The sequence below is a fragment of the Bacillus rossius genome, chromosome 12, assembly GCF_032445375.1.
Source record: "Bacillus rossius redtenbacheri isolate Brsri chromosome 12, Brsri_v3, whole genome shotgun sequence".
Taxonomy (NCBI): domain Eukaryota; kingdom Metazoa; phylum Arthropoda; class Insecta; order Phasmatodea; family Bacillidae; genus Bacillus; species Bacillus rossius.
Genome location: NC_086339.1, coordinates 19,149,609 through 19,167,552, shown reverse-complemented (window position 1 = coordinate 19,167,552; position 17,944 = coordinate 19,149,609). Strand labels below are relative to the sequence as shown.

The window sequence follows — 17,944 nt, the reverse complement described above, 5'->3', positions numbered from 1 at the left end:
TCAAGAAAAGATGCTAAAGGAAATATGTGAAACTATTCAGCAAGATATTTCAGCTGTCCAGATCTGGTTTTAAAGTTAACACACGTCTCTGAATTACGATAGCATTTATTGGATAATATTTAGTAAAAAACAATAATTCAATTAATTAGAATTATCACATAGTAAGAAATGACATTAAACGTGGTGTCCACTTTGAATACCTTCGAATTATATTTTTCACCAACATAAAGATAATAGCTGTACTTGACGATATTAGGTCTTATTAAATTTATAACTTTTTCTGCATCAATACCTGATTGTATACTTTGTTCTTCAAATTGATTAGCTATTGTGTCGTAATTTGGAATTATAAAACCAATTTTGATTTTAAATAGAATTGAATGTCAGCAAAAAATCTTTAATTAATATTTTCTATTTACTAGATGTTCAATCAGGGATACACATTTTATTATATATGTTTTACTACCATTTTTCATGCTTCAGATATAATATCTCGGTTTGGATTAAGAATTTAAACTTGCAATTATAGAATCATTGACACTTTTAAAACCATTAGTAATGATAAAATTTGTAAAAAATTATAACTCTTTTTGAATAATCTAGAAACATTGATTGGTAAAAAATCTTAAGCAAAACCAAAATTACCAGTTATAATCAATCTGTGTTGTTTCGTGTTTTGTCGTAGATTTATTGATATGTAACATTGTATATATTGTGTTTTTTATTGTTATTCTATGATCTTATATGGTACATATTTTTTAATGTATGTGTCATATTTCGTTTATAAGTAAGGCACAAAAAACTGAATTTTAATTTGATCTGACAGTTTTAAAGAAGCAGAATAATATGCTTCACATAGTAATATTTTTTATTTCGTAATAGAAAAAATACTTAAATTGTAGCAGAGTTTATTTTTGAAAGACTGAAAACCTGTGCGACGCCCACCAACATTCGATGTACGAGCCTGTGTCTCCCCTAGAGCGCCTGTGCTGCTTGCCCTGTGCCAATACAAACTACAGTACACAAAAATTTCCCCTTAATTTCCGCATCTTAAATATAGACTTTAATTTAATATGGACATTAAAAACCTTAATATCTGTGATTTTTGTGTTCTATCACCCTAATAATGAAAACATTACATAGGAAAACCCTTTAATATTTGCGTTGGATTTGAATTCATTTAATAATGATCTACAACTATGTACTTCAATTATTCCAGTGTGCAAAAATGTAAATTCTATGAAGCGCGTTACATTACGAGTTTATGAGTAAGGCCGTTTTCCTCATTCCATGGAATGTATAAGAAATGTTGGCAGAATTCCCCTTCGTCCATTTTTGTTATGGCAGTCTTCCATTATGGTACTTTTCCGTCGCCTTCGTCAAAACAGGAGGAAAAGTACCATAATAGAAAACTACCATCTGTATTTTTTTTAAATAGTCGTAATAAGAATACAGTGCTGCTCTCCATAAAACTTTTTTGGAAACATTGATTTCTTTCTTCTCGTCCGCGATCTGGAAATGATTTTTTATTGCAACAATCGCTGTCAGAAGCGCTATCTGTATGCTTTAAAGTTAACCTGAGAAACAGCTAGAGGTTTGACAGCGCTATCTACCGAGTATTCTACTCGCTACTTCGAGAGCAATGCCGCTGTACTCTGTCCATGGATAGTATGGCAGAATTCCGTCTCGTCCTTCGAAATTATGGCAGTTTTTCGTTATGGTACTTTTCCGCTTTTTTCGAAGAGGTCAGATATGGTAGTCTTCCGCGCCCCCAACTGTTGCTGTTTAAAAGAGTCGAAGCCGTTGCATTTTTTTTTTTCGGCTACGAAGTTGCACGAGAGCGAACGGCGAACTTGGGTTTGTTCGGGAATGACCGTCCTTTTCTGACTGGCGGCGGAGTGAGTGGTCAGTGTAACCACTCACCACCAGGGGAGCTTGCGTCCCTGGTCAAATATTCCAGATACAAATAAAATTCAAAGCGGACCACGAGTCTAAGTGCCCAACCCCCGCATGGTAGACTCTTTTCTACTCTGTCCAACTCTTCATCCAGACCATCCTCTGTCTCTTGTAAATTCCTACACGTAATGCATGCCAATTTGCATCCCGCATGAATGTGCCCAGGGTTTTCCCTGTGTCTATGCAGGTTTTTACCTGGGCCCAACCTATCTCTAGTTATAGTCTAGATTTAAGAGTGAGGGGAGTTAGTCATGGCGCCAATCGCTGCCGTGGCTGGCCAATCCCCTCCTAGCACACGATGCATGCGACCCTCTCCCTGCATGGCTAATCCCAGCAATGACTAGGCGTATAGGCTTCGGCCTGAGACGCACCTAGGTCCCTCCCTAACCCGGACTCCTCCAAAATACACTAAGTTTTAGTTAGGTTAGGAAAAAAAAATTAGTCGCGGCTTGTTTTATTCTTAGCCCCTCGCTTCGCCCGGCGCGGAGACCTGCGGGCGTTGGAGGCGGACGCGTCGTTGTTCCAAATTTGAGTGCGCGGCGGCGCTGCGACGCCAGTCGGCTGGCACAACGGGCGAGTGACTCAGCACGTCAACATCCGCGACCGGAACATCTTTCACGCCGGGAAATAATAATAATAATAATAATAATATTTTCGTGCCCGCCTCGAAATATTTCTGCTGAAATAGATCCCCACCAAATATTTTGTGTTGAAAACGAAATATTTTTGCAGTCTCAACAACCCCACAGTCTCTCTCACGCTTAGATTGCAGTGGCAATGGCGACCATTGTGTGCCAGGCTGTAACGACCCGGATTGTATAAAATTATGCTTATACCATATTTAATTGTAATAAGTTTTAATATTTTATTTTTAATTCTAAGACCATAAATTATTGTCTATTGATATTATTATTACAGTTGGAGTCGTTCTGAAAAATAAATTAATTCAATGCTAAACAGGAGAAACTATTTGTACTATTCGCTTATGCTGAAAAGAGCAAACTAAATATTAATATTAATTGTTATCAAAATTGTTGACGAATAAAATTGAAACCAATATGGCGTCTTTCAATTACGACTCCTTATAAATAAAATAATAATAATATTTAAATGATACTCTTGATGGGAAAAAAAAAGTATTTACAAAATTATCATTCCTAATTTTGCTATACAAAACACAATTTTCAGATACATTTTAATAAATTTTTATTATATTACAATGTTGTGTCTGAAACGTTTTTGCCTTCTGGTGTATATCTGGCAACATAGCACACTGAAACAAGGACAGCGCTAATGGCAGAAATCAAGCATTGGAAAGAGAGAGTAAATCCTTTACCAGGGGGGTGACAGTAGATAAATTCCTAACTCCATGAGTAGATAGGACAAACTGAATCCTTAAAAATGGGATCATACCATGTTTCACCAACATCGAAAAAAAAAAAAAATAGATTACAAGTTTCGATCTCTTTAGTTTATTACATATCCAGTTGTTATAATTACATAAGGCCATCTTTGTATTGTCTCGTGGTAATAATGGGATTTGAAAGTAAAAGAATATATTTTTAAAATGTCACTAAAAACTAGATGCTGCGTGGCATATTGCCGAAAACGAAAATTAGAGTACGTTGGCCTGTCGTTCTCCATATTACCTGCTACCGGTATCGTAGTTTTTGAAGATGAAAATTAAAATAATATAATGGAATGGAAAATAAATATAATAAACAGAAATAAGATTCATTACTAAACGATGATAATTTTCAATCTTGCTGCATAATTTGGGCTTTATTAGTGCAGAAAAATATTACATAAATATATTCACTTGTTACAACACTTTTAAGATGAATTGGTGGTCATGCGGTTATAGGTGTCGAAAACGATCGCCAGTTCGAATCCATGTTGAACCAAATTTTTTTTCTATTACGGAAATAGTTCAACGTCCCATTATAAGGACTATCATGAAGCAATTTTACAATATCAGTAGCCTTTATCGAAAAAAATATAAAATATGGTGACTACAAAGGTGCCAACTATCACGCGCTAAACCTTTCTCAGGTTGTATCTGGCTGTAATTTTTTCGTTGTCAAGTTGCAAAGAAATGGTATGATCGCAAGGGTTTTGTTTACAAATTTAAGCAAACGATCATTACTATGGGAGTGGCGCCTCTCCCTTTACTTACTCTATGGAGTAAATGTCCATTTAAATGCACACTGGAACCTACGGACGAGACGCGCTTTATAACCGGTAAGCAATATGTATGTGTATGGGAAAACTAGGGAATTTTTTTGTTAGCATGTGGCGTAGTAGCCCTTAAAAATTATTTCTAGGGCTTTATTTGCAGGGTTTTATTTATCTGACGTATTTATCACACGTTGGGTGTGGCGAGGAATGAGGATCGCACGCAGCAGACCTGCCAAATAAAACATCTCGGCGAGGTGGCAAATAGCTGGACCCCCAATTATTTCACGTCGTTTGCGACCCTGCGGCAAAAGAATAAAAGAGAAAAAACCTCCACTTCCTTGTTGAGTCTGGGCGCCAGCCAGGGTTTTCAAACAGTGGAGAGCACGCACACGGGTGTAAAACTAATATCACTGGTCTCCTTGCCAAACGTTATACATACTGTTTGATACCCATTGCAACCACTGTCGCTTGGACTTTATACAGACGACGCTGCAATCGATCCTCAGAGTGACCGGCCAACGCGACAATGCTGTGTCATCTTATGTGGAATGTGACTTAAAACAGTCAAACTAATAAAAAAAAAAATTATCTGTCGAGTCTAAAAAGCTTAAATTTCATAAAAGTTTCAACTTTCAACCATATACTCGACATACAAGGCGAAGAAGGCATGGTAACACAAGAGCCTAATTATTTTAATTATGTTGTTGCAATAATTTTAAAATGGTCGCACAAGTGTTAATAATAACGAAAAATTGCTGATTCCTTAAGTCAAAATTGTTAGATGTTTTCGTCAAAAAACAATACATGAAAACACACATGTCAATTTTTCAGAAAGACAAGCTTACAAACTAACATTAAATACTAAATATGGACTTCTTGCAAAAAAATCTCATTCCCTGCCGCTTCTGTGTATGAGGCATGTTGGACTAGATGTGGGAGGAAATGCATTTATTGTAGCCCACTATTAATTGTTCCAAATAAAGCTTTCTGTAACATTATGTAGCTAAGTTGCTGTAATTTTCTTATTCTGTATTCTCTGGCTTCTTTTTTTTTTGTTCATTAAAATCCTTGAAAGGAGGTGTCCAGACCCCTCGGACCATCCCACCCCGCCTCACCCCTCCTGCAACCCACCTTGGGACCACAACCTCCCTCCCCCCCCCCCCCTGCCCCATTCACAAACTACGAGCTACGTCCCTGCTGACCGCTCCGACACGTCAGACAGACGCGACGACTGCGTGAGTGCGGCAGGGCCCCGTCGTGGCAGTGCTTTGCGTGGATCGCGCGCTGCCGGCTCGATGACGTCAGTGCCGGCTTTGAATATATATACTGTATAGAAGTCGCGAGTGGATAGGATTTACTCTACGTTTTTCAGAAGCGTCTGATGAGCAGCTTGGGAACTTCACCGCTGCAGTGCGCTGTCGTAACGCCCTATATCGTCTTAGTTGTTATTTACACGTTAGAGCGCAGCTCTGTCGCCCGCTGTCATTCCCCGCACCCCTCATCTATCATTCACTGCAGCTCAAGTAGGTTCAACGGGAGGGGGAAGGGGTGTTTGAAGAGTTCGACACTTGTCCGCTAGGGACCACCACAAGTCGATGCCCTAGAGATGGTGGCGATTGCGGCGGTGAATTAACCAACTACCTCAAAACCGTATTAGATATTTTAACCTGGGCTGGCGACTTCTATACAGTATATATATTCAAAGGTGCCGGTGTTCTTGGGGGAAGCCTAAGATGCACATAAAGTTCTGCCATTCCCGATTACAGCCGAACAATTCACCTTCGGCCAACCTCGGGTTTATTTATATATATATATATTTATATTTCTCTGTTTATTTTAATGTAGCTATACTAACCTAACTAACCGTCCATAGTGTTTTGAAGTGTTTTAACGTAGCTAACCTAACCGACCACTTTTAATATTTGAATTCATTTTTCCTGCGCAAAAAATAAAACAAATCCCGAAGTTGGCCGAAGGTGAATAATTGTTCGGGTGTAATCGGGAATGGCAGAACTTTATGTGCATCTTAGGCAGAGGTGCCCAACCCCCCAAACACTATGACTCACCCCCCCTCCCCCTAAACTAATGATGCGGCCCCCCTCCCCCCCCCCGAATTTTTTAATGCCATTTTCTAAATGATTTACTCAATTATTTTATAATATTATACTTTTTTAGTATTATATTTTATCACATTTTGCATTAATTAAAACTGATTTTCTAATAATAATTTTGGTCATATCAGGTAATATTTCCATCCTGAACCGACAGATGCCAAACTGCTTTTGTTGAGGAAAGTGCGGGGTTGCCAATTTGATTTACAAGATCCCTTTCAATTATCAAAGCTCCAGAATCGTATTTTCACATTAGAAGCTATAATTATGTAAATAATATATACATTTTTCTCGTCTTTTGACCACCACCCAGTGGCGGATTCATAAAGGGGGGGGGGGCGCAGGGGGCGCGCGCCCCCCCTCCCCTTGACCAGGGCAGCCCAGCACCAAGCATGGTTCTTGGCCAGGGGAGGCCGCGCACCCGGCCGCGATGTTATATTACACATTCATACACTTACCTTTAACGACTTCATGTCTTGGAAACAGTTTGAATAAAGTTTTATTAAGCTTTGCATGTGACTAGAATCTTTACTTTTTCTGTAGTGATTTTGACATTTGTATACTGCACAATTGGCCATTTTAACTACATATAGCACACAATTATGCACCAACAACAGCAAATATTCGGGCGAGACGTAAATGAAACGGATAGAGCTTGGAAAAAGATCTCTGGCTGCATCCAAGCAACCAAGGTGACGTAACAAGGGAGTGTGTGGAAGAGGTAGACCTGCGCCCCCCCCCCCCCCCCCCTTGAGATTTTTCTGTATCCGCCACTGCCACCACCCCCCCCCCCCCTGAAATTTTAATGACGCAGTCTGCGTCGTTACCCCCCCCCCCCCCCTTGTGGGAACCCCTGTCTTAGGTCTCCCGCGTGAGCGTGGCAGGGCCCCTATCGTGGCATTGCTCTGCGTGGATCGCGCGCTGCCGGCTCGGTGACGTCAGCGCCGGTGTTGTTGGCGAGCCTCGACGGTGGCTAGACGCCGTCCACCTGGGCCTGTTCGGACCTGCCTCGCTCAGCTCTTTGTTCTCTCGCCCGGGACCAGACAGGGCGACCACGGCGTTCCGTGGCCGGTATGAAGCTGGGCTTACGATTGATTTCCTTAAGAATTATAACTTTAACATCGAGCACACGATTGAGTCAAAACTACATTTTTCCAGTTCATGATTGCACATAGAAGTCGTTAATTCCAACCAATCACAGCACAAAACACATGGTCGGCCATTGTTAGAAATGGAGAAGCAGGTTTGAAATAGGTTATTGACAAATAATGGGATATCTATTTTTCGAAATGGATGATGATTACAAATTACAAATATACGAATTCTAACCAAAAATACTGCCTCGCTCGGTACAATACCAAGACATAAACTTCCGGCTGAAAGGTTCCGGTTTGTTGTGAATGGTCGCTTCCCTTAAGTCTTAACGAAAAATATAAAATATAACAATTTCTGTTAAGTCTTAAGTCATCATATGGTTCGCACACGACCCGTCAAAATTCACACACGACAATCATAAACCATTCCACTAGTTTACATAGAGTCATATGGTAAGTACACGACTAAGTCTTAATTCTTAATTCTTAATTTTCAATCGTAAACCCACCTTTACAACACACGAGAGCAAGGGTCTAGGCGTTGAACCCTGAACATATTCCTAGTGCACGATAGGACACGGCCAGTCCCTTATTTTTTTGACGTGGCAACGTCTAATAAATCGTTGAACGCCGGTTGCACGCACGAAAAAGTGTCCCGTTACGCACATTGTCCCGTTACGCTTATTGTACGCTTGCGCCGCATCTATCTCTCTTCCACTCGATTGGAATAACCATCGATTTGACTTTTTCGAGGCACATTAAACTTGAAACACTCACATTCGTTTTTCTACTTTTCCTATCATCGTCCTATCCTTAACAGAATAACACAGATTGGAAGAAGTTAAATAGCAAACATGTACAACAGTTATAGTTAAAATAATCTCTTCGTTAAAGTAATAAACATATTTGAATTAATGAGTGCAAATAAAAGTAAATTTATCAATTCAATTGTAGATTTCATTTCACACCTTCTTTGTATCCATACAAAATAGTGATAATTCAATAAAAATGATTCAATTTTATTCATAAAAGTATGCAATAATTCCATCAAACTATCGTCCGTAAACCGACTTTACAGACAACCAATTTTTTGTGATCATCGAAGGACGTACCGAACGTGTTGGTGTGCCAAATAAAACTGTCCTGGAATACAATTTGAACATTTTAATGGCCATAACAAGAAATAATCGCAACTTTAAAAGAAAATTAGAAAATTAGAGCACGGTTATATTTTTGTGTGATGGTGCTACTATCTCTATTTTCGCAATAAAAATTGTATCGATATACGTATGGTTGCGAAACATCCGCTAGAATGCGTTGAAACCAGTTTTTAACCTCGCGCAGGAAACAGTTTATTAGAACGGTTGCCTATTTGTTTCCTTGCTGGAATTCAGTTTGGACACGTTAGGTTTTAGGTTACGGCTGTATTCCAAGGCAGTGCTTATTCGCTACCTTACTCGAAAGTCTTGGAATATCGCCCCTAGCGTCGACAGTACTATAATCACGAAACTGAGACGTGGTTTATGCCCGTTCTACAATGGTACGGAAACAGAGCCGGATCACCCGGAACTTTTCACTATCGCGTCTGTTGCTTCAACAAAGTACGGAAACGTAACAAATGGCACTCAATTTGAACGAATTTAATAGTGTGCTTACTAAGGGAGTTACGAAGTTTCTTTGTCATTCAATCATGTTTATTCCACCCCTTGTAGTAATGGTTGGTCGTATAAAAAATTATTTCAGACGAAAGATGTAAATAATGATTTATTGTTTTACAATAAAACAGAACGGATTTAACAGTGTACATGATACGTAAATTATGATTTTTTTTAATCCTACCCCTTTATTTTTTTGTTTCAGACAACAGTTTTGAATAATAATTTGTACAAATACATAATTTGTACAAATTCCATGTTGTGCATTTACATGAGATAAATTAGCGATATGTATCGTAAAGAACGCTGAAATGCCATATTTATGGACAGCAAGGGGAGTGTGATGATTTGGTGTTTGGGGGGGGGGGGGGGGGGCCTTATCCCACTCCCCTCTCCCAAATCCTTGTAACCTCTTGTGTCAAACGCAAGAGGAACAAGGGGTTATATTTTAGACAGAGGTGTGCTAAGTGTTAGATCTCAACTTTTTATTCTTCAAATACACATACCCTTCATCACAAACAAATATTAACTTCAAGACATAAAAAATCACATTTGTTTCCAGAGCTTTCATTTGTTACACAGCTGGAAAGTCTCAGCGAACAGAAAATACAAAAATGATTAGGATAACCCTTACTTAAGTGAAAGCGCCTTAACAAAAACACTGCGCTTGAGGCTACTCAACTAGTACATAACGCCCGCCGCAATGCGTCGGGTTACACTGTCAAATCACATTACGTGAATTTACAACAAAATACATGAAGCGACAATAAACCATACTTTAATGCTGAAGGCAGTACATTGATACACGTTAACGGAATATATTACAGGAATAAGGATATCTGCGATATCTGCACTTCCTTCAAAAACGAATAGTTAACAAGTTTTATGATTTTCAAACACACAAATCTAAAACTCTTATCATTTACGTTAACGCTCTTAAGTATGATATTAATTCTTAAGAACATAATTATTAAACATCACTAAACCAAGCGAGGGAGTGACTTCTAAGTTGATCAACGTTTAAAGTCACCAAAGTTCAAAATTCTCCTTGTATCTCCATTTACGTGTTAGTTTATTAATAGCTGAAAAAACACGTAGTTCTGACTGTTGAATCAGATGTCTCTTCTGGGTGGTTTTAAGCTCAAACACAGTCATCTCCAAACCATGCCTCCGTCAACACTAGCCCCTCTTCTGAATTTATAAATATTGATCCAACTGGTATCGCTGTCTTAACGCGTTTCCGAGCGGCTCCGATGCTTCCCGCACAGCGCGCGACAACTGGTGTTGAACACGTTGCATCCAGCGCGCGGTTAGGCGCCGCGCTGGCATCATCAATGCACGTATGCTGGGCATACGTAACATCCTAAAAAAATCTATCATTCCCACCAACTAAAGGAAATAGTTTGAAACCGAGTACTTGGGTGCGGTGTTAGCCATGACTTGATGTAAGTTTTTGGACATACGCCATTGCTAAGAACCTTTTTCTGTTGAAGAAAACTAAAAAATAATAAATAAATAAATAAATAAATAAAAATACCCAAAAAAGACAAAAAAAACACAAACTAAGCAAAAAAAATTGCTGTAGTCAACAAGGATATGAACACCAATTAATATTCCGTAACAGGAATATGGTCAACAAACAGAGAAAAACAAAGAAAAATGTACTAAGAGAACGGAAGAAAAAAAACCCACAAATGATGACGACACAGAAATATTGAATCAAAAAAATTCAGCACAATGGTTGAAACGAAACAAAAACACGACAAAACGAAAAGATGAAACAAACACAATAGTTTACCAAAACAGAATAGAGCGATAAAAAAAAAATCCCACAAATGATGACAGCACAATGTTAGCACAATGTTTAGCCATGTTTGTTTGCGTTCCGAATTGTGACCATGCAGTGATCGGCTGGCTCTCGTGCTCGCAGGAGGTGTCGCTGGCGCCCCGGCGCAGCCTGTCGCCGATGGACGCGGCGCCCGACAGAGCGCGCCACTCGCGGCGCAGCCTGACGCCCTCGGGGGCCCCGCGCAGCCGCAGCGCCTCGCCCTACGGCGACCTGTCCAGCAAGGTGGCGCTGTTCAACAAGCACGCCAGCGCGCACCTGGAGGCGCAGGCCGTCAACCCCTTCTCGGGCGACGGCAGGACGTCCCCGCGGCCCCGGCTCGACCGCTCCGACGCCAGCTACGGCAGGTCAGCATCTGACCTTTGAATATGTATACTGTATAGAAGTCGCCAGCCCAGGTTAAAATTTCTAATACGGTTTTGAGGTAGTTGGTTAATTCACCGCCGCAATCGCCACCATCTCTAGGGCATCGACTTGTGGTGGTCCCTAGCGGACAAGTGTCGAAATCTTCAAACACCCCTTCCCCACCCTCCCTCGAACACGCGTTGTCCTCCACCCACCCTCTACCACACCTCTCAACCCTACGCGTTGAACGACCTTGAGCTGCAGTGAATGTTTCGCGGCGACAGTGCTGCGCTCTAACGTGCAAATAACAACCTAAGACGATACAGGGCGTTACGGCAGCGCACTGCAGCGGTGAAGTTCCCAAGCTGCTCATAATACGCTCCTGAAAAACGTAGAGTAAATCCTATCCACTCGCGACTTCTATACAGTATATATATTCAAAGATCTGACTCTCGTATTCCCGCTATGCAAACTAACTCATACTTCATTCTGACTTTGTTTATTCCTTCATTCATTCAATCAATCTTTCTAATATTCATTCCTCCTTTCATGAATACTTTCAATCAAACATTCTACCATTCGTACCTGCTTCCTTTCAAACATTCTGAAATCATACATTTTTCCATTAACCTTTTTTTTTTTCAATCTAACATTTAATAAATTTATTCTTCCTTTCATTGATATACCTATTCATTCGGTATTTCTATCATTCGTTCAGTCAGTCTTCCTTTCGTACATTCAGTGAGTGATTGAGTGGGCGTGCGCGTGTCGCAGGCCGGTGGGCAAGACGGCGCTGCGCGGCCTCAAGGCGCAGTCGCAGGTCAGCAAGGAGATCCTGGAGCTGTGCGAGGTCATCGCCGAGAACGGCGAGTCCCTGTCCGACGGCCCGGGCGACGACGACCCCAGGACGGCCATCAGCTTCGGCAACCTCTTCCACGTGAGTCCTCCCAGTCCCTCCAGCCTGTATAGAAGTCGCGAGTGGATAGGATTTACTCTACGTTTTTCAGTAGCGTATGATGAGCAGCTTGGGAACTTCACCGCTGCAGTGCGCTGCCGTAACGCCCTGTATCGTCTTAGTTGTTATTTACACGTTAGAGCGCAGCACTGTCGCCCGCTGTCATTCCCCGCACCCCTCATCCAGCATTCACTGCAGCTCAACGTCGTTCAACAGGAGGGGGAAGGGGTGTCTGAAGAGTTAGACACTTGTCCGCTAGGGACCACCGCAAGTCGATGCCCTAGAGATGGTGGCGATTGCGGCGGTGAATTAACCAACTACCTCAAAACCGTATTAGAAATTTTAACCTGGGATGGCTACTTCTATACAGTTTATATATTCAAAGGTAGCACTGTCCGTGTTTCGGCGTGCTCTGTTGCCAGATGCACGCCGTAGAGCGCGATAAAGTTTCACACAGAACTTTTTTGACGTGACGTATAATAAATCGATGAACGCCGGCTGCACGCACGAAAAAGTGTCCCGTTACGCACATTGTTCCGTTACGCTGTGTCCCGTTACGCTCATTGTTCCGTTACGCTGTCGGCGAGTGCAGTAATAATAGTTTATGTTACAATTGACTAAAAAATTATGGTGATTCATATAATTGATGATAGATATTTGATTACAGTTTATTTATTTATATGAAAACTTGTTCATAATTATATTTAAAATTTATAGTTAAACGCCAGTTTTTAAAATTAATTACAAGTCATCTACACGTGAACTGTTTCGTCGACTGTTTAGAAAGTGAAGTGAAAAGTTAATGTGTTTTCATTGCTTATTACAACAACAATTTCGGCAATAAAGGTTTAATTATTCTTGCATTTTAAAAATCTGATTACTAGTATAATTTCAATTATTTATTTTTTTATTATTAAAATAAAAATGATTCAATTTTATTCATAAAAGTATGCAATCATTTCATCAATGTTTTGTTATGACGTCACGTTAAACTATCGTCCGTAAACCGACTTTACAGACAACCAATTTTTTTAATGTAATTAAAATTTGTTTAACGTAACGGAAAATGTGTATTTTGTGAGGTTAAGTTTGGAATGAGAATTGTGGAAATACATTTTAATGGTGTATTACATCTAGAACATCATCTGATAATTTCCATTTTTATTTCTAAGGAGATGTATTTGAAAGACGCCATCTTGGTTTCAACCGTTTTTTGTTAACGTTTACTTTTATGGAATGCCTTGTTATTAATAGTGACTGACTGTTACAAATAGTTTCTCCTGTGAAATATTAATGGGTGTTTAGCAGCATTTTGCAGGAATCACAATAGTGGAACACCTCGATACGAAGATGGCGATGCGATAGTAAGATATCGCGTTATTGTGAAACATACGGTTTTTACCCACCTGATAATAAAAAATAAACTATTTTATCATGTTTTTTGCTGTCACATATGCACCAAATTTACGATAGCCATCAATACTGCAGATATTTTTTTATCGATATAGGCTATTTGAGATAAAAAAAAAAGTTTATTTAAATTTAGTTAACAATACCAGTGGACCAGTTTAACCATCTTTCGAAAACAAAATTATGACGCACATTTCAAGGAACGCCGCGCTGGAAATAGATAATACGTATTTATAATCGGGGAGTCTGTCGCATCCACCATTTTTGTCGCGCATACGTCATAGATGTTACGAATACTCTTAGTTAGAAATCTCACTTCGCCGCCGTCGTGCTTTTGTGATTTCAGCATTCCTGTTTTCATCGCGTCGCGAGCGCGTTGTAACGAAATGAGCGTCAGACCTTTATTTTTGAATAGTAATTAGTTGAACTGGTGCATAAATAAAGCAATTGTTATTCGTGTTTTATTTTTATTTGTTAACAGAAAATGTTTGTGAAATATTTTGAATACTTTGACGTACAATAGATTTCTCCGAATAAATATTAAATATTAAACTTGTAGACACTGATGGCTGTTGTAGGCCAAAGTGTAGTTAATATTTAAAGCGATTGTGCGCATTTAACGGCAAGTGACATTTTATTTCTAATTGTTTGTGTTTTTTGTCGTATGGTTTTTAAAAAAAATGCATCTTCTCTTTTTTTGTCGCATCGCGTTCATCAGTTCTCGTTGCATCTGTCGCACGATTGTGATTCCAGCACCAAATCCAGCACATGTGAACATTGCCTAAGCCGATCAATGCCGAGGTCATAAACATGGTGAACAGTTTATGCAGTTTCAGATATTTCTGTGAGCTTATGCAATATTAAACATGATATTTATTCACCCCACTTTTTATTCAAAATATTCTTTTTATGTTCTAAATAATATATACATTTTATAATACGTACTTATAAGTATGACATAGATAAAAATAGAAATGCAAACAAAAATATATATTTTGGATACGAATTCAAATACTAAAATTATTTTATTCTACTTGTATTTTCAAAGCTTCGCCCACCCCTAGTGATTACTGCTCTGTACTTCCTGTTAATTTTATACTTCTTCATTTTAAAGTGAACTGTGCCAGCTTAAACTGCTGACTGTCCATGACCCACGGGAGGGTTCTACCTCATCACTACTTTAAGTCATAACATAATGATGAATGAGTTCATTTCATGTTGGATTTTTATACAAATTATTCTCAACTTAATCGTAGAATAACTGGCCGCACAAGGACACATTTTTTTTTTTTCCATTATTATTTCAAAATGTATCTTATTCAGTTGCAGTTATTTTGTTCACATCGCCTCACCAACACAAAATCGCCCCTATGTAACTAGGCGGCCTCTTGAAAAGTTTTCTGGTGTCCGGGTGACCTTGTGTGGGATAATAAATCTGTAAACTAAAATATCCTTACTAAAGTATAATTTAAAAATTTTATTGGTTTTATTACACTTAACATAGCTTGATGAAGTAGTTTTATATACATGCAAAAATGCAAAGCCTGTGTATACTTCTGCTCTTTGCTGTACACACAATCATGGATTTTTATTTTCTGTTTCAGATATATACCTATATCTCTAACAAGGTAGTCGGCATTCTTCTTCGAGCGAGGAAACAGAAGCTGCTCGACTTTGAAGGAGAAACTTTATTTCAGGTAAAACATTAATTCTTCAGCTGAATTTCCCTGGAAGATGCCTCACAATAAGACCAAAAAATACTTACAACTTGTTGCTTCCCTGTTTAACTCCCGGCACGGATACTTACCTCATTCTTTCAGAAACACACAATCTGTACCTCGCAAAGATAAAAATCAAGTTCGGTGAGCCAAGAAGGGTTAGTTTAATTGGCCTGCTTATTGTAGCAACTTTCTTAACAGCCTACTGCCAGTCTGATATATTAATTTATAATGTCTGCTCTGATTTTAGACCATCTTATTTTCTGTAATAGTTCATGTATGCTATCCTCTTAAGTTGATTTTTACAGACGTGAATAGAATCATATGATTTGATCACGTTGTACATACACTTAACACAGGCACCATTATACTGAAACAAATGCAAGCTGAGGTGTGTGTTCTTGTAGGCATCAGAATCAGAAATGAGAATGAAACGATTGTAATTCTCATCCACAAAGTGCGTAAGAATGATTAAATCATACCACACTTCCATCATATGCCAGAGTAGTTGATGTCGGTGAAAGATACCAGCTGTGTATGTGTTGCAGAAAAAGGACGATCACGTGCCGATAGTCATGCTGAAGTCGATCAAGGACATCAGGGAGCACTTCCGCGCGGCCGAGCAGCAAGAGAAGGAGCTCCGCAAGCAGCAGGAGCGGGAACTGTACCTGCAGGAGCACCCGGAGGTCCTCATCGAGGAGGAGATGAGGAGGGCTTACGAGCAGGAGCTCCTGGAGGAGGAACGCGCGGAGAAAGAGGCGGTCGACCGGTCCAAGGAGGTTGTCGACCAGTCCAAGGAGGTTGTCGACCAGTCCAAGGAGGTTGTCGACCAGTCCAAGGAGGTTGTCGACCAGTCCAAAGAGGTTGTCGACCAGTCCAAGGAGGTTATCGACCAGTCCAAAGAGGTCGTCGACCAGCCCAAAGAGGTTGAGAACCAGCCAAAGCCCCCAGTCGAGTTCCAGCTCGTGGTTCAGGTCGTCGCCGAAGACGACAGCCCCGTCGGCGCTGGAGAACCGGACAGCAGCGAAATCAGCGCAGCGCAGGAAGGCAAAGCAGAGGAACCAAGCAGCTGCACAGGAGTCGTCGGGCAATCGCAGGAAAAGGAACGGCTTGAAGCCGCCGAAAATAAATCAAGCTGTCAGCCCGTAAAAACGTCCGAGGTAGCTCGCCAGGAAGAAGACGTGAAACAAACAGCGCTCGCAAATACAGAGCAACAGAAAGCTCCGGAAAAGATTTGCTAATGCAGTGCTAGGGTAAATAGGTGTTGCAGACAAGGTATTTCGACAGAATATGCGACGGAAAAAGACAGTAAATGACTACAGTATTTATTTAGGCTACATTAATTTTTTTAGATAGGATTTTTCAATTAAGAAAGATTTAGTTAACGGGCTGCTACTGACTGGTGAAGTGTAACTATGTCACTGTAAATAACAGTGAAGTCGAGTTATTTTTTTGGTAGTATAAACTTATGTAATTATTAATCTTCAGCAGTTTGCTGACAGTGAGTTTTATATTTATTTGTTCGCCTCATAAGTTACCCTTAAAATATCTTGTTTAAGGCCTGCGTTAATTGCTCAAAATATGTTTTTCCCACTCTGAGATTCCTCAATATTCTTTTGAATATTTACTTTAGATTCCAGTTTGAGTAGTTAGTAGAGCACACAATTGAAGTTAATGTAATGTGAAAATAAGTTTATTTGAAGTGGTAGAGGCAGAGGTCACATAAGTAGCAAACTCTGATGTCATGGAGAATATATGTAACTTACAAAATAATATAATTATGAACTGTGGTCAAAGACATCTAATATTACGTAAGCCATATTTTCCAAATGTTATTATTATACAAAGATTACTTTGCTGGTAAGAAGTATTATAAATTAGTTCTGTCTATGAAGAGGGTGAAAAGATATGTTTTGTTATACATTATTGTGATCGCACCAGTTATTTAATAAATAACAAGAAAAACTTAATTTTCCTCAAGTAAATTTTCTTTTCGGTACCCACCAAAGCCTCACCAATGTTCGTTTCTCAATTGTTTTTATTTATTGTTTACAGGCATTATAAATGTGTACGCAGCTATGTTTTAAATGTCCATTTAACTTGTGGAAGTTGTGGATGTCCAATAATAATTATTTATTTATTCTGCAAGGAAAAAAGTAAATGCAAAAAAAGTGGATTCTAAGCACAACGTGAAAATAAATCCATGTGTTCAGCCTTTGAAAAGCGCCGGTTCGCAAACGGAGAGAGCACTGATCAATGTTTAGTCTCCATCTTCTTGGCTTTTACCACGCCGTCTACCTTTTTTGAAACGGGAACAGGAAACAGCAAATATCAGGGTGTGTTCTTCTATGATACTAAAGGACACGGATTGGGACAAAATAAATAAAATTTTACCAATGCATTCCAACCATGGCCCACACCATGGGCGTCGCAAGGATATATATTTTTTTTTTTTGGGGGGGGGGGGGGGGGACTTCAATTGGTTTAGTTGTTGAGGAATATCCATCCCCTGGGGGGGAAAAAAAAGCGGAGGGGAAAATTTGGGGTTTGAAGGTGCAAAAAGGTGGTTTTTAGGCATTTTTCTTTCCTAAATATTCTAATTATAGTTGGTTGCAATATATAATTTCTTTTTTATAAAAAATATTTTCAGAGAACAAATTTGTAAAAAAAAAAAAA

At 39.5% G+C, this 17,944-nt stretch overlaps 1 protein-coding gene across 1 annotated transcript in view; it reads left to right on the top strand.

The window, feature by feature from the left end:
• Positions 1-17,944, top strand: part of LOC134537653 (reticulocyte-binding protein homolog 2a-like) — a 28,886-nt gene extending 10,942 nt beyond the window's left edge. The window contains exons 2-5 of the mRNA XM_063378330.1: positions 10,925-11,187; positions 11,960-12,122; positions 15,155-15,247; positions 15,817-17,944. Coding sequence (XP_063234400.1) covers positions 10,925-11,187; positions 11,960-12,122; positions 15,155-15,247; positions 15,817-16,509 — 1,212 coding nt within the window. The 3' untranslated portion in view covers positions 16,510-17,944. The remainder of the gene's footprint in view (positions 1-10,924; positions 11,188-11,959; positions 12,123-15,154; positions 15,248-15,816) is intronic.